General features: G+C 33.3%; 2 protein-coding genes and 1 long non-coding RNA gene across 4 annotated transcripts; 2 read left to right on the forward strand and 1 right to left on the reverse strand.

Moving 5' to 3' along the window:
• The first annotated feature begins 268 nt into the window (after positions 1-268).
• LOC103840463 (probable LRR receptor-like serine/threonine-protein kinase RFK1) lies at positions 269-8,966 on the forward strand. The gene is made up of 24 exons (XM_009116970.3): positions 269-2,747; positions 3,246-3,420; positions 3,540-3,611; positions 3,701-3,769; positions 3,850-3,921; positions 4,000-4,071; positions 4,156-4,227; positions 4,324-4,395; positions 4,476-4,547; positions 4,635-4,706; positions 4,778-4,849; positions 4,947-5,015; positions 5,097-5,162; positions 5,247-5,309; positions 5,380-5,424; positions 5,526-5,569; positions 5,712-6,100; positions 6,320-6,515; positions 6,593-6,736; positions 6,889-7,007; positions 7,077-7,287; positions 7,385-7,622; positions 7,691-7,841; positions 7,917-8,966. The coding sequence occupies exons 1-24, from the start codon at positions 2,633-2,635 to the stop codon at positions 8,298-8,300; spliced, it is 3,054 nt and encodes a 1,017-aa protein (XP_009115218.1). The 5' UTR covers positions 269-2,632; the 3' UTR covers positions 8,301-8,966.
• Positions 8,967-11,458: 2,492 nt separating this feature from the next.
• LOC103840464 (probable LRR receptor-like serine/threonine-protein kinase At1g29720) lies at positions 11,459-17,434 on the forward strand. The gene is made up of 25 exons (XM_009116971.3): positions 11,459-11,696; positions 11,792-11,981; positions 12,073-12,144; positions 12,382-12,453; positions 12,523-12,594; positions 12,671-12,742; positions 12,862-12,933; positions 13,229-13,300; positions 13,392-13,463; positions 13,554-13,619; positions 13,714-13,785; positions 13,878-13,940; positions 14,006-14,074; positions 14,172-14,222; positions 14,304-14,345; positions 14,464-14,507; positions 14,598-14,983; positions 15,069-15,267; positions 15,368-15,388; positions 15,494-15,628; positions 15,715-15,833; positions 15,909-16,119; positions 16,205-16,436; positions 16,509-16,662; positions 16,758-17,434. Exons 1-25 carry the CDS (start codon positions 11,594-11,596, stop codon positions 17,124-17,126), a joined length of 3,030 nt encoding a protein of 1,009 aa, XP_009115219.1. The 5' UTR covers positions 11,459-11,593; the 3' UTR covers positions 17,127-17,434.
• Positions 17,435-18,705: 1,271 nt separating this feature from the next.
• LOC103840465 lies at positions 18,706-22,457 on the reverse strand. Of its 2 annotated transcripts, XR_004451991.1 has the most exons (5): positions 22,291-22,457; positions 22,150-22,192; positions 21,875-21,966; positions 21,628-21,748; positions 18,706-21,547 (listed from the first exon to the last, which is right to left on the reverse strand). It is a non-coding gene; the product is annotated as an uncharacterized LOC103840465 (long non-coding RNA). The 2 variants fall into 2 exon arrangements; XR_004451990.1 differs by having other exon boundaries at positions 18,706-21,748.
• Between the last annotated feature and the right edge of the window lie 4,235 nt (positions 22,458-26,692).

Below are 26,692 nucleotides of genomic sequence, written 5' to 3' on the forward strand. Positions count from 1 at the left end.
TTATTCGTTTTCTTTGCAGTTCGGTGGCGCCACAAATTATACCGGATATCAACCTTTTGTTTTTTTTTTCTTTTTTTTTGACATCGTATCAACCTTTTGTTTCAAAATAAAAACTAAATAATGATCCGTCCTTAAAAGCTATGGAAATATTTTTGTAACAAAATCTAATTTGTAATATCATTGGATTTTAACATTTTTTTGATAAGTAATGTTTTAACATTTTTATTTTAGCATATTTGAAAATATATAATTATATTATTTTATATTTATATTAAATAGAACAATATTTAAAATATTATTTGGTTTTACTTTTAATTATTTCAACTTGTTTCACTACGATTAATAAAATCTATGGTATTTGTTTGATTAAATTTGTGATATATATTTTTTTGATAAATTTTTAGTTATAAAACTTACTTGATTTTAATTTATTGTCTCTAACCAAGTATAATATCACATATATAGTTATATGTTTTTAAAAATAAAAAAATTTAGGGTATGAATGGTGACCAGGGAACGGTGAGGAATAATGCATTCTCTAACGTTCCTAAAAGAAATCATCATTCACAAGGAATAATAATTCCTTCTCATTCCCTTTCATTCACTTTTTTGTAGAGAATTTAAGAACAAAAATATTCCTTGTTAAATTTGATAAGGAACAACCATTCCTTTTCATTCCTGATATTTTGTTCTCGTACATTCCTTTTTTATTCGTTCCTCTTGATTCCCAAATGGTCATCAGTCAGACCCTTAGGGTGTGACTGGTGACCAAGAAAATGAGAAGAAACACTATGTTCTTTAATATTCCTTAAACTTTTTACCATTCATGAGGAATAAGTTTACCTTTTCATTCTCCGTCATTCCTTTGTTTGTAGAGAATTATAGAACAAATCAATTCCTCATTAATTTTGATAAAGAACCATCATTTTTCATCATTCCTAAAATTTTATTCCTACTCATTCTTTTCATATCCGTTCTTATTGTTCCTATGATGGTTACCAGTCACATATGTTCTCGCATATTAATTTAATTAATTTCATACTAAATGATTGTTTTGTAGTATATAAACCTGCAAAAATAGTTACACTTATTTTCAACTTTTTATAAATTATTTAAGTAGTTTTTAATCAAATAGTTTAATAGAAGATAAATAAAAAATTATTAAAAAGGTATGACCTAATGTTTCATATATTGTTTGGAAATACGGTTAGTTATTGTGCTGTTTGGAAACACATTTAGTTCTATAATCTTATTTTCTAGAAGAATGTATTTAACTATGTAATAAAAATGTCTATTTAATTTAAAAAATTACAAAAAAAAAAGTTGGGTCCATGAGAATGATTCTGTTTTAATAAGTAAGATTTATAAACTTATGTACAACAAATTATACCAGAAACATATAAAAATGTTAAATCAAAAGATGAATACACAAAATTAACCAACATTTATTTAAATTTAACTGAATTTCATTTTAAGTTGTTTTTTGGAAACTTTTGTTTAATTTTGTATAGATTTAAAATTTGGAATATTTGATAACAGAACCAAGGTTTAACTCGGTAGTAAAGAATGTCGAACTCAATTTATCTGATTAGCCGAATAAACCAAATCGATTAATCCGAATGAACCGAAGTGACATTCCTAGTTTCCAACATGAAAATCCGCTGGAACTATTTTACTCCCTCAGTTTCAGTTTATTTGTCGTTGTAGAGAAAAAAAATTATTTCAAAATAAATATCGTTTTACAATTTCAATACAAAATTTATTGACTTTATATCTTCTAATATATTTTTCCATTGGTTGAAATATTATTAAGTATATTGGTAATAATATTTTTATTTAGTAAATATAAAAATTATTATTTTTAATTAGTGTGCACAAGTATAAAACGACAACTAAAATGAATGGGCGAAGTATATTGTGCACAAGTCTAAAACGGCAACTAAAATGAAACGGGTGGAGTATATCCTACCTAAACTATTTTATATTTGGCCATTTACTAGAGGAATGAGTTTTAGTTATATCCTAGCTGAACTATTTTGTACTGTATTTCGCCAATTACAACATCAATTAAAGTTATATCCTAGTTGAACTATTTTATATTTGGCCAATTAGAACATCGATTAAAGTTTAAACCATTAGTCACTGTCACACTTAATGAATTTTAATTGGTCTACTTCCATTAAGAACATAAAATGGTGTCTTTCCTATTTTTGGATTTTGTTTTTGCGCGACTATTGTGGTCATCTCGTCAATAACACACACAGAGACCATGGGAGACCATTCAACTTTTATAGGGTCACTGCTTTTTCGCTTTGTGGGGATTGTACCATTCTTTTTCTTCTTTCTTCTCCGTAATTTCAAATCTGACAATAATTTATGGTTGTAAGAATAAAGATTTGTAAAAAGAGAAAAACCAGAAAAAAACGAAGGGACGAAAAAACACTGTTTGTATGTAGTTTTTTTTTCATAATTCGACAAAGAAAACACTAATCATCATCACACTTACCCAAACTAACCCAGACGTTTCAGATCTTCCACACGATTTTTATCGTTTTTGATGGGACTCTGATTTTACGTAGTCTCTCGTCTGCATTTTCTTAAGAGATTTTGGGTTGCATCGCTTCTGCATGAAATGTTTGCCGATAAGAAAAACAAGAAGGGTGTTAATATCTTTGCATTTTCTGTTTTTGCCATCTTTTGCTTCAAGTTTTACAGTGTAAATGCTGTCAAGTTACCAAAGAGTGAAGGTTAGTTTACGTTATTTCCCTTTCATATTTGTATAGTTTTTTTTTCCTTCTGGATTCTGTGTTTACAGATTTTTTGCAAAGTTTTATTTGATAAATTTTCTTGATTTCCATTATTTGCTTCAATTCCGTTGAACATGAGTTTTTTTTCTGATTGCTTACCATAGTTTTTTCTAATGGTGACGTTGTTGAAGTAGCTAATCCGAAATCTCCAGGCATTGATTAGGTCACTTTGACCGTTGAGTTAAACTCTTAGTTATGTTTTTCATACGACGATAGTAACATGTAAAACGGTAATTTCTTCAAAAATCATTTAAATTGTTGGATAGATGGATCATCATATATGTTTTTTGGTTCTAGGTTAGAAAAAGGTTTAGATAAATTGTTTATCTTGCTTTTATTAATGTTCTACTCTTTGTTGTGGCCAAAAGTATAATCTTTGTTTTTTGCTCAAGTAACTGCACTCATGTATTATGCTGTGTGTTTGCTTCTGTGATTTAGTGGATGCTCTGCAGCAAATCGCCAAAACGCTGGGCTCTAAGTTCTGGAAATTTGATGCTGAAAATTGTAAAGTCGAAACAGTGGGGCTAACAGAGACTCCTCCTCCGACAGCTAAGCAAGAAATAGAATGCGAATGTAGTCCTACTAACGAAACTGATTGTCATATTATCAAAGTGTAAGAATACTCAGTCACTCTTCATAACTTTCTTTCTTTTTTGGGGTCTGTACATATGCATAACGTCTGAATATGGTATGTGACCTTGTCTTAAAATGGCTATTTGACTTGTTCTTTAGTGCATTCAAGGATCATAATCTTCCAGGAACTCTTCCACCTGAAATACAAAAACTTCCCTACCTCCAGGAGATGTAAGTGTTTTCATAAAAGTACCTCAACCTTACTTTACCAATTCTTAGTAAGCTGAAAATTTTGACCACCGTTTCTTGATATACATTAGAGACTTCGCCTACAACTACCTCAATGGGACAATACCACTGGAATGGACTATGACAAATTTAACAACTATGTAAGAATATTCCTTCTTAATGTTTTAGCTTTATGTGTCTAAATTCTCTTGTAACAGTTGTAGAATGTCTCTGCATGCAGCTCTCTTCTTGTAAATCGGTTGTCAGGGCCAATTCCAAAGGAGGTCGGAGACATGACTTCACTAACTTCCTTGTAAGTTTCGAGCATTGGTCAACCTTCTTTGTCCTGGAACATTTGTTTGGTTACATTATTTTTGTATTTCTTGTTCAGAGATCTAGAGTCAAATGCATTTACTGGAACCATTCCTGAGGAGCTAGGCAACTTAGCCAACTTGGAAAAACTGTGAGAGTTTCTTTGATTCCCTTCCCGTTTCTTACGAAGATGTTATTTTGTCTGAAAGATGAGATGTTTCTTGGGGTTTCACAGGTTACTTTCCTCCAACAAATTGACGGGTGGTTTGCCAGATTCATTAGCTAAACTAGAGAAGTTGGAAGATTTGTAAAACTTTTGTTCTGTTTTCTCCTAACTTAACTTCTTATATAATGTTGGTCTCCTCCTTTGTTCATATGCCTGTTTGGTTTTTGCACCATGCAGCAGGATTAATGATCTCCAACTCACTGGAAGGATACCTAGTTACATACAAAATTGGAAGGGACTCAAGAGACTGTAAGATCCTTCTTTTGAACTCTTCTTTCTTGTTCTTAGCTTAGCACTCAATGATGTTAATCCTTTTTAATATGCTGTAGTGAAATGATTGCATCTGGTCTTACCGGTCCAATCCCATCGGTCATCTCAACTTTCGACAAAATGAAAAATCTGTTAGTAAACACAACTCTTTTGATGTTCTCCACAAACTTAGTTAATGCAAACAAGCAATTCTTACAGTGACCTAAATTTTTTATCAGGAGGATCACTGATATAGGAGGACCAGTCCAACCATTCCCTTCCTTAAAGAACTCAACAGAGTTCTCTAAGCTGTAAGTTATATTCCTTCTCGAAGCTGTTTTATTCCATTCATCTCTTGAGTTTTGTTTATACTACATTGTAGGATACTGAAGAACTGTAACATTGCTGGACAAATACCTACCTATCTTTCATCATTGAAAAATCTGGAGACATTGTAAGCATGCCGTCCGACATTTTTATCAAGTCTCATTTAGGCTTGTACATATAAACAGTGATAGAAGTGATGAGTTCATTGTATGTTTTGTTGATAGGGACTTGAGTTTTAACAAGTTGGCTGGGACAATTCCCGCGTTTGCGCAGGCAGAAGATCTACGGTTTATGTGAGTGAAAAGAATCTGTTGTCACATACTTTTAATGTTCTACCTTACTTTGAGTTGATTTAATCTTATTTTTGTTTGCAGAATGTTGACTGGAAACAAGCTCGAGGGAGAGGCTCCAGATGGATTACTAAGAGATGGAATCACTGTGTATGTATATTTATTCAGTTTTCTAAATTGCTTTCTCAGAAGAATATGAATCCATTTTGATGCCGATTCACTTTGTTGCTGCAGAGATCTTTCTTATAATAACCTCAAGTGGCAAAGTCCTGAAAGTAGTTCTTGTCGACCACACATGTGAGGATACCGTCATGTTTTCTTCTTCGGTTAACGTCATTGGAATTTTAACTAATTTTATTGTGTTTAGGAATCTGAATCTAAACTTGTTTCAGAGTACTTCCACAAAAAAATCGTAAGGTTCTTTCTTTTGATCATCTTTAGCATCTAGATGCAGTTGAAATTATTTGAACATTTCCAAAAAAAAAAAACATTCCACAATTGATGTTTTTGTAGGAGCAAGTTTCTGCCATGCATCAAAGATTTTGTATGTCCTAAATGTAAGTACACTTGCCTACTTAAAAAAGCTAGTGATGGTAGCTCGTCTAACAAAAGTCTCTTATTATATAATACAACATATTGATATAGAAAGTTGACTCGTTTGTTCTCTCTCATTTATGCAAATTTTGTTTTATCTGGTAGATTATAGCTGCCTCAATATAAACTGTGGTGGAAACGATGTAACAGTAGAAGCAAACAATAGCAAAATAATATATGAAGGAGATGGAGAAGTTGAAGGTGGTGCTGCTAAGTACTATCTGAATCCTGAGTCTTACTGGGGATTCAGCAGCACAGGGGACTACATGGACGACAACAATTTCCAAAACACAAGATTCACCATGTTTGTCCCCACATCTAACCTGTCTGAACGGTACAAAACCGCACGAATAGCTCCAACATCTCTCACTTACTTCCATGCCTGCTTGGAAAATGGAAAATACACTGTGAACCTAGACTTCGCTGAGATGAGATTCACCAATGATGATACTTATAGCCATCTTGGAAGGCGTATTTTCGACATCTATATTCAGGTTAGTTTTTGCCCTCAACTGTTGAAATTGAATTCACTAAGTTGCAAGGCCAGTTTCGAGCATAACCGGGTGAAACAGTCGTCTTAACCCCCAAGTTTTAGAAAGCTATTGACCTCCAAATTGTCAAAATGTTCTTTTTATTAAAATTAACATAAAAATTGTTTAAGGCTCCGTAAATCTCAGATCCGGTATGTTTTTAAGCCTTTCTTTTTTTGGCAGGAGAAACTTGTTTTAAAAGACTTTAACATCATGGCTGAAGCAAAGGAAGCTCAAAAACCTATAACCAAATCATTTACTGTTGATGTGACTAACCATTTTTTAGCTATCCGGTTGGGTTGGGCCGGTAAAGGAACCACCAGGATTCCAGAAAGAGGAGTTTATGGTCCTATCATATCGGCTATTTCCATACTTTCAGGTAGCTTTCTTTTATAGTACAAACCAGTTATGATCACTACAGTAGTTTCTATTAATAGTAACACCTTCAATGTACAGATTCTAAGCCGTGCGCACTCGCTGGAAGTGGAATGAGCACTGGAGCATCTGTTGGACTTGGAATTGGAGTCGCATGTCTTATTATCTTTCTACTAGGAGTTCTTTGGTTTTGTGGCTGCCTTCCATGTTTCGGGCGACGAAAAGGTGATCATTGCCTCTTTTAGCATTCTCTTTTGCTTTTGATATGGACTTGATAACATAGACCAGTCTGCTTATTATGAATATGAAGTAGCTAACTTGCATCTTAGCCACAAGAAAGTGTTTCTTTGTTTATTGAGTATGAGTTTTTCCCACAGATCCTAATGAAGAAGAGTTGCCATCTGGAACTTTTACGTTACGGCAAATCAAAGCCGCTACTAATGACTTCAGTCCAGCTAACAAGATTGGAGAAGGTGGTTTTGGTCCTGTCTTTAAGGTAAAGAATGATTCTTGTTCTTTGAAGAGTGCAGTGCATGCATGCTGATAGTAGAGTTTCATTGTGCAGGGTGTGTTATCAGATGGAAGAGTTGTAGCAGTTAAGCAGCTCTCATCTAAATCAAGACAAGGGAACAGAGAGTTTCTAAACGAGATAGGTGCAATATCTTGTCTTCAACATCCAAATCTTGTCAAACTTCATGGCTTCTGCGTCGAGCGGGCTCAGATGTTGCTTGTGTATGAATGCATGGAGAACAACAGTTTAGCTCAAGCGTTATTCAGTGAGTGTTTTTTTTTTGTTTCCACCAAAATGGCTAAGTTGAAAGCTTCTCAGCTCTAAAACAAAATGTGTCCTTTTTTTTTTTGGTAATGTTTTAGGTCCAAAAGATAAACAGATTCCAATGGACTGGACTACGAGGTTTAACATTTGCTGTGGGGTTGCAAAAGGTCTCGCGTTTCTCCATGAGGAATCACCGTTGAAGTTTGTGCACAGAGACATCAAGGCCACTAATATATTACTGGACAAAGACTTAACTCCCAAGATATCTGACTTTGGATTGGCTAGGCTAGATGAAGAGGAGAATACACACGTTAGCACCAAAGTCGCTGGGACTATGTAAGAGGCTCTCTTTTTGCTTCTTTATAGTTATGGTTTGTTTGCTAACCATAGGAAACTCTATGCAGAGGATACATGGCACCAGAATACGCACTTTGGGGTTACTTATCTTTCAAAGCAGATGTCTACAGCTACGGTGTTTTGGTTCTAGAGATCGTCGCTGGCATTAACAACAGTAGTTTTATGGCGGCAGGAGATGAAGTCTGCCTCTTGGAATGGGTAATTATAATCTGATTCCAAGTTTTCAGTTGCTGAGCTGTTTTCTTGATAAACCTTTTTGATGTAAATTTGCAGGCTACTCAGTGTGAAGAGTCAGGACACTTGATGCAAGTTGTGGATGAGAGATTGAGACCTGAAGTCAACAAAAAGGAAGCAGAGGCTGTAATAAAAGTGGCTCTCGTGTGCACGAACGCTTCTCCGACAGATCGTCCTATAATGTCAGAGGTCGTTGCAATGCTCGAAGGTTTCTATCCAGTGCCTGATTCAACCCCTGGAACAAGCAAGAAATCAGGGGATATAAGGTTTAAGGCGTTCAAAGATGTAAGGAAAGGCATGGATAACGACAGTAAGACGCAGTGTTCTGTTAACAGTTATCCTTCTTCTTCTTTTTCTTCCACTAATAATGTGGATACTAATGTGGCTGGACAAGAAACAAAGCAAGAAGAGCCAAGGAGCTGATCATGAGGTTTATAGTTCCTGTTCTTTCTCTTTTTTTCTTTTTTCTTTTTTAATTATCTGACTGTTAATTTGTAATATGTTTTGGAAGCCTATTACACAACTAGAGTCCATTTACTGTAACTTTTTTTTTCTTGCATCATATTAATTGTTGATTAGTTAGGGACTGAGTGTTTGTGGAAAACCAAAACTCAGAATGTAATGAAATCAGTTATCTTTTGCAGTCATACTTTTGAAGCCTTTCAGTTCTACATCATGAAAAGATTTCCTTGTCTTTTATGTTAGCATCTATTGAAGCTTGATTAGCTATCTTGAGGACATTCAAAAAATTAAAAGATATGAAATGACCAGTGATGTTTCTCAGTCACACTTTTGAAGCCTCTAAATCTAATCCAAAGTGTTCCCATGTAATTGGTATGTTCTAGTTTGAATGATTTGTGCTACAAACTTATGTCAGATATTTTAAATTGTCATTATCAATAATCAAGAGCAACAGAACAAAGAATATTCTTCAAATATTTTTTTTCTACATACGAAAGTTAGAAAAAAACTAAGAAATGTACATCGAATATATACGCTCATTCCAGATATTTGTTTACAAAACGCTTTTCACTATAACATTCAAAAAAATATGTTTATGGTATTGGAATGCGCCATTTACATAACCTATAAAGAAAAAAAAAATCATGTTTAGCATTTTTAGAGGAAAACTACATCACTATATTCTTGTTCTCATGTTATAATTTTTATCTCATTAATTTTCTATAATTAGTTATTCCTTAAAAATGCTAGATCGTTTTTGTGTTTGGATACATATCTATACATTAAGGAAGTTCATAGAAAGCAATATTAAAAAAATTCAAAATAATGTTTAGAAACAATCCTAAAATCGTATATTCTGGAAATTAGTATTGAATTCTATTATTTCTTTTGTGATCATATAGTCCACATTTTATAAAGATAATATCGGTTTATAAACCAACTCGGCAAAAATGTTGGAATATACCACAGTAATCGAATTTCTTGGTATATTTTCCAAAACCACGTTTTGTAAACAATAATTTATAACCTAGATTTGAGAATATTCAATAAATTTAAAATTAGATTTGATTATACATATATATATATATGCTATTTATAAATCGTTTTGTTAAGTATTAAATTGAAAGATTGCAATCTTTTAAATTGGCTAAATATTAGGTAATTTAATATAATACATATGATTTATAAGGAAACTCATATTCATCATGCTTTTGTAAATTTATTTATTAAAATTAATTATATTTATGAGTGAAAAAATGACATTAGATGTAAATATAATGAAAATTTAAGGGCATAATCCAAAAATTTTAAAATAGGATCTTGTTTAAATAGTATAGATATAAGTGAGTAAACTCACTCGTTTATATGAAACTAGTAACAAGAAGAAAGAAACATATAAAATCACTCTCTCCCTTTTCTTGTTGTTGCTCTTCGTCTTTCGTACAAAAGTCAATATATATAATATTATTATAAGGATTTTTAATGATTTAAACATCTAACTATTTTTAAATCGGATAAAAAACCTCCAACTAAACTTTTATGTTTTTAAACCCTCAATTATTCAACTGTTAACAAAGTCGTCACATACTCGTTAAATTGAAACGCATCGTTTCATATAATCACAGAAACGACACAAAATCCTTACAATCAACGAGTATTTTAGTGATTTATATCTCCAACTATTTTTAAATCGGATGAAAAACCTTCAACTAAAACTTTGTATTTTTAAACCCTCAACTATCAAATATGTAATGCCTTTAACCCTCCATAAACCAAATCATCTTTTTTGAACAGGACCCATTAAATTGGAACGCAATGTTTCATTTAATGACATAAACAACACGAAAGTCTTAATTTTTTCTCATGTTGTTTCTAATACTATTTTTTTTTCTCAAGTTCATTTATTTATCAAAAAGGTGAATTTTGGAATGTTAAGTAATCTAGGTGATTCATCTCTTCACATTAAAAATTTTACCTAAAATTTATTAAAAAGGTGGTAGGAGAGAAAAACAATTAGGATTAGAAACAAGAGAGCTTTTTAACTTATATTATCTTCGATGGTTCTTGAAAAAGAAGAAATCTATTTTTTTATTTAGGAATGAATTGTGATTCTCCATGCCCATTGATAAAGGGAGTTTTAAGCATCTTGTGCCGTTTTTATGATTAAATAAAATATTGTGTTTCAATTTAACGGATCCCAATTCAACAAAATAACTTTATTTACGGAGGGTTAAAAACATTAAAGCTTTAATAGTTGAAGGTTTAAAAACATAAAGTTTTGGTTGAAGGTTTTCTATCTGATTCAAAAATAGTTGGAGATTTAAATCACTAAAATATATGTTGATTGTAAGCATCTCGTGTCGTTTCTGTGATTATACAAATCTCTGAATTTTAATTTAACGGATCTCCGTTCAGAAAATATGATTTTGTTAACGGAGGGTTAACGGCATTAACGGTTTAATAATTGAGGATTTAAAAATATAAAATTTTAGTTGGAAAGTTTTCATTTCGATTTAAAGTTAGTTGGAGGTTTAAATCATTAAAAACTCTTATTATAATAAATATAAATATATGTCTTCACCTAATACACAAAATTATTTAATTAATTATTTTACTGTCAACTTTTTCTATAAAATTTATATGTATTTGCTCTATGAAATCTTGATTTTTTAAAATTTATTTATTAAAAAATTATAGAGCAGTCCAATTAAAAATTAGATTTTACAGGATAGTCCAATAATTTTATGGAGTGTTTGGATTCAGAAAAAATATTGATCCGGACAGAACATAAATACCACAAAATTTAAAGATATTTTGTATTGGTTTTTCTTTTTTATTCTCTCTCTGAGTTTAATTTGGTTAGCTTCAACTGCACACGCAAGAATAGTTGATCAACGTTTAAACAGATCACAATTACAATTACAGTTTTGTTTCCTTTAAAGAATCCTTGTCAGATTAAATATAGCGACGAAAACACATAAAGGGGATACGAAACATGTGACATTCATGAATCTGTAAGTATTCGCATTGGCAACTTGCACAATAATATTCAACCCATAATTCAATCTTTAACTTTTAGTCAAAATAATGTATGGTACGGGCTACTGGCCGACGCACTAAGAAGTCCCCGAGAAATTATATAATAGACCCATTTTAAAAAATATATAATTGACGTCTATTTCATCTCTTCTTACTATTGTGACTAACCAAACAAGTTTACACACAAAACTCTCAATATATTCTAATCTTTCTCGATGACGTGGATCGTCTTCTCGGCTCTCTTGTTCTTCACCATCATCACAAGCTTATCCGTGATTCAAACAACCTCCACTTCACCAGCTCTCCATCCAGATGAATGTAATTAAATCATATAATCTTAACTTTTTATAATATCAGAGGTCAACCAACATCCATAACTTTTTCGTATATAATATACTCAATAATCTGTGCAGTGAATGCGCTTGAGAAGATAGCTACTACACTTGGTATAAAGAGAGTGAACCTAAGTCATGAAGACCCATGTAGTTCCGGAACTCTAATGATAACACAACAAGTTGATTTTGCTTGGAATCCGGAGGTGAACAACACCATTGCTTGTAATTGTAGCTTTAACAACAACACGACATGTCATATTACAGAATTGTGAGTGTTGTTTTTCATTTACTTCTTCTTCTTCTTTTTTTCTCTTATCTATTAAATTTTTCTTTACTTGCATTAATTTCGACAAATACAGAGTTCTCAGGAATTTTACTCTCGAGGGGAAACTTCCACCTGACTTGGCCAAGCTTCGATATCTCCAGTCAATGTAAGTTCTACCACGCACAAGTTTTAATAAAATCGATGACTAGTCCAAGGTTTGATACATTTAACAAACACTTTTTTGGAGCTAAAAGTAGAAGTAAAGAGGGAAACAGAGATGTTAAAAGGTCTTATATGCGATAGGATTAAAGAGAGACTTGTTGGATGTGTCACACTTACAGTTTAGAGACGAACTGCAAAGAGAACCACCATAAGAAGAGTTTTGTTTTTCTCTTATTTGCAGCGACTTATCCGCAAACTACCTTACTGGCACGATTCCAGTGGAGTGGGCTTCAATGTCACACCTCATTCTCATGTTAGCTTCCTCCCTCTCTGAATATGCTTCATCTTCATGATTTACTAGTAACTTTGAATATCCTCGCAGCTCGCTCTCCGGGAATAGTTTGTCTGGGAGTTTACCAACTTGGTTGCAAAACTTGAAGAATCTGAAGTTCCTGTACGTCTCTATAGTTTTCCCACTTATGTGCCTTTTCATCTGAACTGATATTGCGCTGACGTGTTGAAATTTTCAGAGGGCTTGAAGGAAACCAGTTCTCTGGTCCCATTCCTGATGAAATTGGTAACTTGACCAACCTTGAACGATTGTAAGACAATCTTTGGCTTTCTAGGCATCTAATCAGTTTTGTTATTTTGCACCCAAATCTTTGATTTTATGAAAAAAATGTGTAAAGAGTTTGATCGTTTCTAAATCTTGGTATTGCAGGTATCTTTCATCCAATCAATTTACAGGAAGCTTACCTATCACTCTCGCTAAACTAGTAAACCTGGAGCGGTTGTAAGTTGTTGCTATCCTTTGAAATTAAAAAAATTCAAAAGCTTTTTGCCTCTTTTGTAAAAGTTGTTTTATGACCACCTAGATAGAACTGAAACGTATTTAAACCATTTTTTTTTGCTGAGCACATTTTATATACAAGCTTTTTTACTTCGTACTAGTATGTGTAGTTTGGTTGTGAAATTGATCTTGACACTTTCTAAACGTTTACTTAGTTACATGTGTGGAAAGATAGTCCAGAAAACCTATAAAAATAGTTTTTGAATCTCTAAACTAGTTGGTCTTTTTTATTTTGTAGTTGGATATGTGACAATAACTTTAGTGGAACTTTCCCAGCATATATGGGCAACTGGTCTCAGCTTAAAAGGCTGTACGTAAGCTTGGATCACTTGCTAATTTAAAGTCTCCCTATATTGTTTGTGCTTATGAACAGTCTAACCTGTATCATTTGTGGTCAGCAGATATCTATACGCGAGTGGACTAAAAGGACCTATTCCTGATGCAGTGGCCAGCCTAGAAAATCTTACTGATCTGTAAATTGACTTATCTCTAAATAGATTAGCTAGAGGACAACATAAACAACATTCATGTTTTAAGCTATATTCACACATTCATATGGGCAGGAGAATTAGTGACACGACAGGAATAGACTCATTTCCAATCCTATCCAGCAAAGTCATCGACACCCTGTACTTATTTTTTTTCCACTGAATCTCAAGGTTTTTTCTGTTTTCATTTTTATCCCAACATTTCAAACTAATAATGTCTCCTTTCCTGTTCCAGGATTTTGAGGAATTTGAATTTGTCTGGTCCAATTCCTTCTTACATCTGGAGCTTGCCAATCCTAAAGAGATTGTGAGTTCTTTCTAATGTTATGGGGAAAGAGTTTAGAGCGTGAGAGTTTGTATGCAAGTATGAAAGGATCTTATACAACTTGTCTTATGCAGAGATTTATCGTTTAACAAGCTGACTGGTGAAGTGCAAGATATACATAAAGCACCAAAATTTACGTAAGTAGTTACAATCCATGTTGGATATTTTAATCCGAGAGTCAGATTTATTGGTTGACTTTCAGCTACCTGGCTGGCAACATGCTTACCGGAAACTTTGAATCTGCCTTCTTCTTCAACAACAAACCTAATATGTATGTTTCCTCCTACCTGCATGGCTTGAGAAAGTTGCAATTATCCCAACTAATATTCTTGTGTTTTAAAAAAAAATAATTTGGGGAGTTTTCACAGCGATCTTTCTTACAACAATTTAACGTGGTCGTCGAGCTGTCATAATAAAAGGTATCAACATGAAATGGAACATTTTTTATATATCTAATATAGTACATCCTGCTCATTTTGAAGTTTTTGTTGATGAATCAGTAACATTAACACATACCGGAGCTCAAACTGGAAGAACAATTTGTAAGAACAAGAATGGTTTAAATTCTTGTATTTCTTGCTTTTGTATACAGCAAAGAACATGTTTCAATGTTTGTGCTTATATGATATAGCTTAATATTCTGATCTCTTTCTCATACAGAACTGGTCTTCTTCCATGCGCTGGTCCAATCACCTGCAAGAGCTGTTAGTACATATTGAGCTTAATATAGACACTTTTTGAGTTTTTTCACTTTCTATTAATGGTTGATATACTCATATTTTTTCTTATTGTAGATCAGAGATCACTACATATAAATTGCGGTGGAGGAACTGTACAGATTACAAACTCCTCTCGTAGAATCACCTATCAAGCTGATAACAATAAGGTCTTGGCGGCAACAAATCTTCACATGGAAGGATGGGGAATCAGCAACACAGGTGACTTTACCGACGATACAAGTGATGATGACACGTTTATCATTTCAACTAGTTTAAGAATATCTGGAGGTTCTCCTGATATATATAAGACCGCACGTCGATCTGCACTCTCTCTAGTTTATTATGCGTTTTGTTTGGAAAATGGAGCATACAATGTGAAACTCCATTTTATGGAAATCCAGTTTTCAGACAAAGAAGTATACAGTCGTATAGGCAGACGCATATTTGATGTTTATGTTCAGGTAAAGCGTCACTACTTGTTACACGTAAGAATATATATGTTTTCAATCATGCATGGAAGATTGAAGTGTTTTGTCCTTTCTCTAGGGAGAACTGTTCTTGAAGGATTTTAACATTAAAGATGAGGCTAATGGGACTCTGAATCCTGTTGTAAAAGAATTGAAGGCTGTTAATGTGACTGATCATATGTTAGAGATTCGGTTGTATTGGGCGGGTAAAGGGACAACTTTCATCCCCAACCGAGGATACTATGGTCCTCTTATCTCTGCTATCTCCTTGTGTCACAGTAAGTATTCCCTTTCGTGGCTTTCTTCAGATTGAGTTTCGTCACCTTCATCTTCTTGACACTGATTCTAATGATAATTTTTCATCTTTCAAAATTTCAGGTCATGATCCACTATGTGGAGGTTCTAAGACAAAACAAAAACTACTTTGTTAAAAATGTATTTTGTCTGGTTGGTTTATATATGATGCAAGTGTATATATTTACACTTTTAATGTATCATTTGCAGCGGAGAAAATAAAACATCACATTAATTATCCTCTAGTTTTGGGGGCAACGGGTGCGTTTGTAACAACCACACTCTTGGCTTTGGGAATATATGCTTGGAGGAGACGCAGGGAAGACAAGATTACGAGAGAAAGAGGTACCAAAGTCCACATAATATGAACCCTTTAGCCATATATGCTCAAATCAGTACTAATGATTTATCTTTTGGACCTGAGCACATAGATTTGAGATCCGAGAGTCTGCAAACGGTTTGCTATACTTGGAAGCAACTGAAAGCTGCAACAAACAATTTTGACCAAGCCAACAAACTTGGAGAAGGAGGTTTCGGAGCTGTATTCAAAGTATGCTAATTTATATGCCAATATCTGAGAATGTAAGGCTGTTATTTGGTTTCTGATATGAGCATGTTAATGCAGGGACAGCTGCCGGATGGAACTATCATAGCAGTGAAGCAGCTTTCTTCCAAGTCACACCAAGGAAACCGTGAGTTTGTGAATGAGATAGGAATGATCTCAGGTCTGAATCATCCAAACCTTGTCAAGCTTTATGGATGTTGTGTTGAGAAGAATCAGTTGTTACTCGTCTATGAGTACATGCAAAATAACTCACTTGCTCTTGTGCTGCATGGTAAGTACCAATCATTCAGCTTTTCTTCTTGTTTTTTCAAGTGTATAGAACACATCATTTCTCTTTGGTTTAAATATATTTCCAGAAAAGAGCTCCCTGAAACTGGATTGGGTAGCAAGGAAAAAAATATGTGTTGGAATTGCAAAAGGCCTTGAGTTCCTCCATGAGGGATCGATGATCCGGATGGTTCACCGTGACATAAAAACCAGCAACGTGCTTCTAGATGCCGACCTTAATGCAAAGATATCGGACTTTGGATTGGCTAGGCTCCATCAAGAAGAAAACACTCACATTAGTACCAAAGTCGCTGGAACCATGTAAGTTTAGAACATAAAACTAAAACAAAAAGCTGCACCATTAGCTCAGTGTTGGTATATCTTGTAATGCAGGGGATATATGGCTCCAGAATATGTACTATGGGGTCAGTTAACAGAGAAAGTAGACGTGTATAGCTTTGGGGTTGTGGTAATGGAGATTGTTAGTGGACAGAGTAATACTAAACACAAGGGAAGTGATGATGATGAAGTCTCCCTTATCAATTGGGTAAAATCTTGGAGCTTTCCTTTCTCTTTATCCCATTTGATTCAAAACTTATAAAGTGTAATGAAATGTATTTTTTTTTATAAATCAAATGTCAGGCACTGACGCTGCAACAGAAAGGGGACATACTGGAGATTGTAGATCCAATGCTGGAAGGTGAATTTAACAGTAAAGAAGCTGCGAGGATGATAAATGTTGCTCTTGTTTGCACAAATTCATCTCCTTCGATGAGGCCAACAATGTCAGAAGCCGTGCAAATGCTGGAGGGAGTGATTGAAATAAAAGAGGTTATGCCAGATTCTGGTTTATATGGACACGACTGGAGCATGTCAAAGCTCATGCACATTGATACACGTGGACGCTCGAGCACCTCTGGTGTGACGGATCAAACAGAAACATCAATGAAATCCTCTGTTTCTGGTTTTGATCTCTACCAGTATCCTTCGTCATCACTGGAATGTCCCTAGTGCTCGCCTGAAGCAAATAACAATGAAATCAGAATACACCAAGTCTCTGTGTCTGCTTATGATCTGTACATACTATGTACGGAGTCCATTAAACTTGACCATTCCATTATGTCTCTCTCTTTAAACAAGTGCTCTCTCCGTGCGCTAGGATTTTGTTCTTGTTAACTCACTCACTATCTGTTTCGTACTTGTGTAACAATGCACAAGCACACACTCATACTCTCTTGACTCTCTCACGTTTTTTTATTCTTGTAGAGGGAAGAGAGAACACTTTGTATGTCTACATTGTTAACCCATTTTCTTCATTACATACAAACTTACACATACATATAGTTGTTTTCTCACTAACAACTCCACACTCACGTACTTAGAGCATGCACAGTAGAGGTTTAGAGAAGGAGATCGCACGTTTTACGAAAAAAAAAAAAATTAAAAAAAGCAAAACCGATGAGCTCGGCTCGTCTCGCCTCTTGTGCGTGATACCCTCTCTCCTAAAGTTCATCACTGTAGCACGGGTCCCACGACTGGTCTAATTTTTTTTTTTTTTTTTTTTTAAAAAAAAAAAAAATATTAGTAATAAAAAATTGAAAAGTTGAAAAGTCCCACGACACGTGGAGGTTCACTGATGCTCTTGCTCTTAGACTTGTACACTTTATAGTACAACTCTAGGCTTTACTTCTACTAACCACTCTTAACAACTATATCTTAGGTCGACTTTAACCAACACCAACACTCCTTATTGTAGACTTGTAGGCTTTGTCTAAACAAATGGTTAGTTGCATCTTGACTTTGTTTGTTGTGACCAAATCACAGCTCAACTCCTCTTTGGTTTGTAACCAGTATCAAGTGGCATCTTCTCCCACTTTGACTTTCTTCTTCTACGTGACTCCTTGGTCACTTCTTCTTGTTCTTTTTCTTGTCTGGCAAGGGCCACTTCTTCTCGCTTGATTCTTCTACTCTTTATATGTTTAATCAAAGGTTAAATTCCAACACTTGCACCATTTCAATTTTAGTTAAAAAGAAAAAGAAATCTAGAAGCTCCTTCTAACAGTTTCACTTGTTTTCTTAATCCTTAATTGTCTTGCGTTTACATAGATACCTAACGTCCTTGCGTTCACAAGAGAGTCAAACCTAATTACAAATATTAGTCTGTTTAGTTATTTGCTTTAACTTATACTCTTTCATTTTTGCATTCCTCGTTAATTAATTATTACTAGGTGATGACCCGCGGAAAAGCGTACATATTTAAATTAAGGGACAAAACTATATGCACTCCTATAAAAGCTTGCATGTAATATAACAACCTATAAACTACCGAGAGGTTGAGCCTCCGACTGAAGAAAATTACATATAAACTATTACATGTTTCATGTTTCTCAAGAGCTGAAGCTCAGAAGATGGATTATGCCTTTTAAGCTCATATCAACCAATCGCAGGCTCCTCTTCTGGATTTATACGTGCTGTTTTAAATTGATTCTGCACCGAAGGCATAATCAACACAAAACATAAAATGATTCTGCACCAAAATAAGTCGACATCGTATCTAACGGTTTCAAGTTAATTAGATTTATATGTTATGTTTTTAAATTGATTAAGTTAGGTTAGTTCTTTATTCTTGTTTCTTAACCGAAGACACTACACAACTAAAAATAACACATTATTATAGTTTATTTCTGTCAAGATAACTTAACAGTAGATAATCCTCAATTAAACTCGAAGATAGAAGGCTAAAAACCGCAGAATCATAAAAAGAGAAAACATCAACACCACATTGCAAAAACAAAAAAAACTCAATTATTCAGAAAATACTTATTCTTGGGTTCATCAACCAATAGGATTGTGTTGTTTTTTATCCGATATCTTTTATAAAAAGAAACCAAATATTGTCAAGTTATATTATATTTTTAAAATAAAAGATTAAAAATAAATAAATAATAGTAATTACAAAAAAAATATTTTTAACGTCGTCAGGAAAAAACTATATCCTAAACCATAAAAGTGAATTAATTAAGAAGGATTAAAATGTTCTTATTTCTTACTTTTTTGAAAGTTTCATTCTTTGGAAGTTTAGGGTGAAATAAAATGTGAGAACATCATTCATAGCTCCTCACATATTTGAAAACCACCTGCTTACGTTCTCAAATCAAAGATGGAGTTCATAGAACTCGTTTTTGTTTAGTGTCGCAGTTTAGATTTAGGTTGGTAGTGATGCTGGAGGAATGAGTTTAGTTTGTTATATATAGTCCTCAAACTTAAGGTATAGGGACACATTAATTGAATATAAACAAATATTGTGTAAATATGTTTCATTGCTAGATTTCCCAACATTCACGCAAGAAATGTTAAGCAAATTGGATAAGTATTATATTATCGTTCCTAACTATGGAAAACAATTAATATTCAATACCGTAACTGACCCGTAGACCAATATATACACTTTTGCATCACCATTTATTAAAACAATAACTACTTTTGCATAAATATTGGAGCTAACGTTCGTTTAAATTTATAACACTTTACTTTTTTCAAATATCTATGAAATTTCTTATATCTCTTATATATTTCATACTAGTGGTTGGCCCACCCTACGGGCGGGGAAGTTTACGCTAAAACTATTGTATATGAAAATATATATTAATTTTATAAAAAAATTTGAAAGTTTACTTTAAAATAAAATAATAAATATAATATTTTAAAAAAATATGAAATTGTATTTATTAATATTTTTTCGTTTGAGTTGAAAAGACCTCTACCATTTTTTAGTTATAGAATACAAAAATTATGAAATTAAAAAATTAAGAAAATGTAATGATTTACATTTCTTATTTTATTTCTATTTCACTTTGATATAGTTGAAGAAAATCTAAAGTAAGAATAACATTTTTTAAAAAAGTTTCTAAGAGTATAATTATAATACTATTACAATTAATTATTGTCTCCCGATTATAAATTAATCCACTTCCAAGATAAATCAATTGAAAATATAATGTAATGTAATAAAATTATAAAAAGTTATATTTTAATGTAATGTATAAATAGTTTCAATAGTTTCACAAATAACAATTAATCTATATTATTTTACAACAAAATTATGTTTCAAAACAAACCAAACCAGAACCAAAGTAGACCCAAAATTTATTAGTCAGTTTCTACTATTGTTGTCCAACCGGAACAAAAACACTAACATACAAATTGAAATTCATAAATAGTCAGTTTCATTGTTAATTGTCTAAACGCAACATGAAACACTTTGGTTGCCTCTATACTATTTGGTTTTCAGTTCGATTCTGATTTTTATTGGTTTTCTGGTTCTAAAGATATTGGTTACCGTTCGGTTATTTATAAATTTGCTATTTTGGTTTTTGTTCAAGTTTGGATAACAATAGTAGAAACTGAGTAACAAATTTTGGATCCCTTTTGGTTCTGGTTTGGTTTGTTTTTCGATTCTCGTTTTATATACCTAGACCTAGTTGCTTTAAGCTTTTACACAAACACACAAAAGAGACTATTTGAAAATAAATATCTTGAAAGTATAACAATAATCTGTATGCAATAGGTTAAAAAAGAAATGCGGGCTTTCCTCCCTCATGAACTAACAATACTACAATAACTTAAAGACTCTTCTTTTGGAATAGATGGATCTGGTCTCCCTCAAGTACTTCAAGCATTACCCAAAAGAGTAAACATCAGACTTGTCAGTCAATTGTTATCTTGTACTGGTCTGGATCAAGATAATGAATCTTCATATACCGTCGTACTCACACGTGTCTGGTCAGGATCTGGACGTCTTAAACAATCCAAATTCTGAAACTTTGTCCATGAAATTCTCATCGAAGAGAATGTTATCAGACTTCATATCGCGGTGGATGATACCTCTTGCGGAATCTGTATGGATATAGTGCAGGCCTCTAGCTGCACCAAGTCATATCTCAAGCTTCTGTCTCCAGCTCAACCTTGAGCGATCCAACTCATGCACAATGGTCCTTTTATTGTTCTCACTGCAATGCCCGATCAAAGAAACCAAATGCATGTGTATGAACTGGGACAACATTTCGATCACTGTCCTGAATTTACTGATGTAAAGCTATAGCTGGTTAGTATATGTATTTGAAAAAACCATTACCTTCTGTGGTTGAAGATTCTTATGGTCCAATCAGATTGATTGCTTCTGGTGGTAGACCATATAATTAAAAAAGCCTACTTTCCTCGTTTGCCTTTTTATCTCAAGGACCTCCTGCACTCAAAAACAAAAACAGAGAACAGTTCAATTCAATTAATTTTTTAACACATTGAGTCATTCGTTAATGCAAAAGTGGAACTTTTTGTGGAAGTAATTCTTGATTGTATTACTGATGAAGTGCTCAGGTGCTTAATTTCATTTCCCCACGTGCCTGATTCTCGATACCACATCATCATCCCACCTGAAAAAAGAGGAAACTTAAAAGATTAATATGTGCCTCCAAAAATTCATATAATTCAGAGACTCATGAAGAAACAAGACTTAAAAAGATGCGAGCCTTCTTTTGACACTAAACACAGTTGTGGAGTGTTGTCAAGCAGTGGGTTTCCTTTGGGAAGTTCCTCTTCTTTGGCGTTTAGCTCTTCATTTGCTGCTGCTTTTCCTGGAAAAATGTAAATAATAAATATTAAGATACAACTTTCATATGTCAATGTGTTTAGAAAAAAACTAACGTAGTCATTTTGTTATAATTGTAATCTGAAATCATCTCACAGACAAGAACACATACCTTCCTGAGCCTCTTTATTTATTTATCTGGTCTAGTTCAGCCATAAGATAAGAGATCCAGTCTCATCCTCATCATCAGTCACCTTTTTATATCTAAGAAAGACAACCAGTTGATATAAGTCATCAAAAACTCTCGAAAAGGATAACACCGAAGCAATTGCATATTCCCAAACCAGGGCTCTGAGGAAAAGCATTAAATCTCAAGTAAAGAATCTTTAGAAGTCTAAAGCACAAAAGATGAACTGCAATAGGCAGGAAAGAATAGAAAATAGGTACCTATCATCATGATCAGAATCATCTTCAGAGTCCCTTTTAGAGCCTAAAAGCAGGATATCAAAGTTAGAATTTAGAAAACATATAATCAAACTACATGTATTCTGTGACATATAATCAAATAAAAAAGTGAATTTCTCTAACCTTCGAGTAATAGCTGATTCCCTCTCCTGTAGTAGCTTTGATCTAATGACAAAAAATTAATGAAATCATTATGAAGGAAGAGTGGATTATTGAATGAAAACTCAGATTAAATGTAAGAGTTATGATTCTGGGACGTTTTGGCTTCATGGTTTAAATGGTTTCTCTTGCAGGGTGGAGGGACGGGAGAAGGAGAACGACGCAGGGCGGGGGGGGGGGGGGGGGGGGGGGGGAATAACCGTAGAAAGCTCATGGGCCTATCTAAAAACTTAAGCCCAAACAATTATTCACTGATGCCCATTTTCGGCCTCTCCGGGACGCGCCTCCAAGGAAGAAGCGTAGAGATCCAACGACGCGCGCGAGAAGAAGAGAGAGTGTGGAGTACACCGATCCACTCCCAAGCTGACACGTGTCGAAGAATGCCCGACATGTTTTGCTGTCGTGGAGGGCTGTGCTTTGAGCACAATTCAACTTTATATATAGAAGATTTATCTTTTGTGATGAAGTAATATATATATTCGCTACCTAAAATCCTTGGCTAAATCAAAGCCAAACTATAAACCCATTGAGATAGGTTAAAAAAGTATATCTAACGAACATATAGTTTTGATCTTGAATTTTTGTTCTATGCTTAACATTATAATATGCTTTTCATAAAACTTAATATATATAAATATTTGGAATAAAAAAAATTGAATCAAATGTTGCTTTATAAAACTAATAAATGTGTAATAATTATATGATAATATACATGGTAATATATATATATATATATATATATATATATATAAATTCATCTCGTACTGACAAATCATGAGTAATTCTTGGGTTCACCTCTAGGTTCACCAACCAATAGTGTTTGGTTATTTAATATTTGATATCTTTTAAAAAAGGAAACAACATTGAATTTTCAAATAAGATTATCTTTTTAAAATAAAACAATAAAAATACATAAAAATAGTTACAAAAAATAAATAAATAAATATTTTTAAGTCTTTAGCAAAATACTAAACCGTATATCCTAAATCTTAAACCCTAAACATTAAATTTTGGATAAACTTTAAACGTTTGAAAATCTTAAACCCTAAATCATACATTAAAAACTAAATTTTAATAACACTAAACCCTAAATCCTAATCACTAATCACTAAACCCTAAACCCTTGGGTAAATACTGAACCCTTGGATAAATCATAAATTCTAGAGTTTAATTTTAAATATTTTTGATTTACAGTTTATGATTTATCCAAGGGTTCAGGGTTTACCCAAGGGTTTAGGGTTTAGTGATTAGGATTTAGGGTTTAGTGTTATTAAAATTTAGTTTTTAATGTATGATTTAGGGTTTAAGATTTTCAAACGTTTAGAGTTTATCCAAAGTTTAAGGTTTAGGGTTTAGGGTTTAAGATTTAGGGTATAGGGTTTAGTATTTTGCTGAAGACTTAAAAATATTTATTTATTTATTTTTTGTAACTATTTTTATGTATTTTTATTGTTTTATTTTAAAAAGATAATCTTATTTGAAAATTTAATATTGTTTCCTTTTTTAAAAGATATCAAATATCAAATACTCAAACACTATTGGTTGGTGAACCTAGAGGTTCACCCTAGGGGGTGAACCCAAGAATTACTCGACAAATCATGTTGTGTTTTTATTGGTTCATCATCATTATATAGCAGATAGAACATTCTGTAAATCATTCGATCAACTGTAGCTTTACAAAAAATATATAAGCAATTTAAATCGGATACACAAATCAGTTTTTTGTTCTTCATGGTTTATCGAGGTTACATATCATAAAAATCATGCAGACCATGGATTCTAAGCACTATGCATCAAAAGAAATTTAATGTGTGTATTTTTCAGATACATGGAACCAGGTTTTTGCTATCACTGAAACTGGAACTGTTTTTCTTCTCGTATATGTCAAAGCTGGTTTACCAAAACCGAATAATAATGACTAGCAACTTCCACGTTTTGTAGGTTTCACTTTATAAAATATTGATCCAAGTTTTAATGTTTGAGTGGCAATTTTCGTAATTGTTATATAAAGGGATGAGTTAACTTAAATTTTATGTGAGGATGCGCGTGGTGCTGACAACTCAGTAATGGCATGGTGTGAATAAGATACACATTTAAGGTTATTTATTAAAATGTTTCTAAAATAATATAAAAGGGATTTTTGATCATCGTGATAGCATATTTACAAAGTTATTATCATAAATCATATATGAATCATGATGCATAATGTCATAATTGCTCACAATTCCAAATCTAACAATAAAATTGCAAGAACATGATGCATAATGCAGAATATATTGTAAATGCAAAATGAAGAATATATGACGTGATGCAGAGTGTGCATGCACCAACCGAAGTTTATGCATGATGTAAAATGTAAGACACTCATACAACAAGAAAAATAATTTATAAAACAAAAATGTCATAATTTCTCAAACATACAAACTTAACTATAAGATTGCAAGAACATAATGCATAATGCATAATGCATTATGCATTATGCAAAATGTATTGTAAAATGTAAAATGTAATGTAAAATGCAAAATTCAGAAGTGTATAAGAGGTGATGCAGATGGCACATACAACAACCAAAATTAATGCATAATGCAGAATGTGCATGCACCAACCGAAGTTTATGCATGATGTAAAATGTAAGACGCTCATACAACAAGAAAAATAATTTATAAAACAAAAATATCATAATTTTTCAAACATCCAAACTTAACTATAAGATTGCAAGAAGATGATGCATAATGCAAAATGTATTGTGAAATGTAAAATGCATTGTAAAATAAAAAATTCAGAAGTGTATAAGAGGTGATGCAGATGGCACATACAACAACCAAAATTAATGCATAATGCAAAATGTAAGGCGCTCATACAACAACCAAAATTTAATTATAAAACTGCCAAGAGGAAATCAAAGGGTTAAATGGATAACCCAGAGAGTTTCTGGAGTTAAGCAAATAAAAACCACAAACTACATGAGACTCAACTAATTACAAAGAGGTTTGAAAAGCATATACCTGTTGCAGAAGTCTGATACACTTGGAATGTCCTCAGAATCTCTAACGATTTGAACACCTTCTGAAGCACAAACCTGAGGAAATAAAAATGTAATTAGTCTTTAGATCAAGTAGTATGCCCCTTGCTTACCTCCCAGATCATGAATTAATCTATCTTCATGACATAAGTGGTACAGTAAGAAACACATTTATTGCGTAATATTTTGAAGTTTTGTTGGTCGTTCTTTTTTTTTTTCCATCCAACAAAACCCCACTTATAAGCCTTGTGGTAGAGAAACGATTGTATCTTTGTTCTTGGTTGTTTGTTCCTTCCAACAAGCTGAAAGCTGAACACCTATAGGGCTATATAAGCCGTAGGTAAGTACTTACATTCAAGAATCTGTTTCCAGTTTGAAGCCTTTGTCTTAAGACTTTCTCAAACCATTGATCTTTAAATAACTGAAAAAACAAATTTTTGTCAAGCCGTGGGTATCGTAAAGTCTTCTATCTTAAAGACTACAGCGAGCCGTCTGGGTCTTATTTGCCATCCTCAAATGACTCCAAACGGTCCCAATATCATTGAATCTGTCTAAAGATTTTTAACCGATATTGTCTTTGTCTAGAGATTTTATAAGCCGTGGGTAGTTCAGTCAAGAATCTGTTTTTCAGTTTGTCGTCTTCGTTTCTTGTCGTTAAACTCCACCTCATTCAAGTAACTGAAAAACAGATTTGAGTCGAGTCAAGCCGTGGGTTAACTCTTTTGTCTTAAAGACTACAGAGGCGTGTGGGTCTTATTAGCCATCCTTCAGTGACTTGTTCTAAGAAGCTATTCGTTTGTTCCCACCGAACAAGCTTCCACACTCCCCCATTGTCACTGAATCTGTATAAAGAATCTTAACCGATAGGTGTCTTTGTCTATAGACTTATAAGACGTGGGTAAGTAAGTACTTACTTTCAAGAATCTGTTTTCAGTTTAAAGTCTCTGTCTTAAGACTTACTTAAACCGACTGTCGTTAAACTCCATCTCATTCAAGCAACTGAAAACATATTTGAGTCAAGCCGTGGGTAAGTAAAGTCTTGTCTTAAAGACCAAAAGGGTCGTGTGGTGTTCTCCTTGCCATCTCCTAATGACTTGTTCCAAGAAGCTGGTCCAGTCGTGAAACTGCCCCTATCATGTTTACATACACCAGCAAGTCTTTTAACCGATCAATCGTGTACTTTTGTAAATCCGTGGGTCTAGTGACTTTTAAGTCGTGTGGGTTTGTTTGCGTCCAATCACTTGTTCTAAGAAGCTTTCGTTTATTCCATCAAGTAAACCTCCAAACTGCTCATTGTCACTGAATCTGTCTGGCCTTTTAACAGATGCCTGCTTTCTCTAAAGA

Source organism: Brassica rapa, chromosome A09 (genome assembly GCF_000309985.2).
Source record: "Brassica rapa cultivar Chiifu-401-42 chromosome A09, CAAS_Brap_v3.01, whole genome shotgun sequence".
In the NCBI taxonomy this organism is placed as follows: domain Eukaryota; kingdom Viridiplantae; phylum Streptophyta; class Magnoliopsida; order Brassicales; family Brassicaceae; genus Brassica; species Brassica rapa.

Coding starts and splice junctions, on each gene's coding strand:
- LOC103840463 (XM_009116970.3), top strand. CDS start 2,633: ATGTTTGCCGATAAGAAAAACAAGAAGGGTGTTAATATCTTTGCATTT. Junction 3,612..3,700: donor CTTCCCTACCTCCAGGAGAT/GTAAGTGTTTTC, acceptor GATATACATTAG/AGACTTCGCCTACAACTACC. Junction 4,072..4,155: donor TTAGCCAACTTGGAAAAACT/GTGAGAGTTTCT, acceptor GGGGTTTCACAG/GTTACTTTCCTCCAACAAAT.
- LOC103840464 (XM_009116971.3), top strand. CDS start 11,594: ATGACGTGGATCGTCTTCTCGGCTCTCTTGTTCTTCACCATCATCACA. Junction 11,697..11,791: donor AGCTCTCCATCCAGATGAAT/GTAATTAAATCA, acceptor TAATCTGTGCAG/TGAATGCGCTTGAGAAGATA. Junction 12,454..12,522: donor ATGTCACACCTCATTCTCAT/GTTAGCTTCCTC, acceptor ATATCCTCGCAG/CTCGCTCTCCGGGAATAGTT.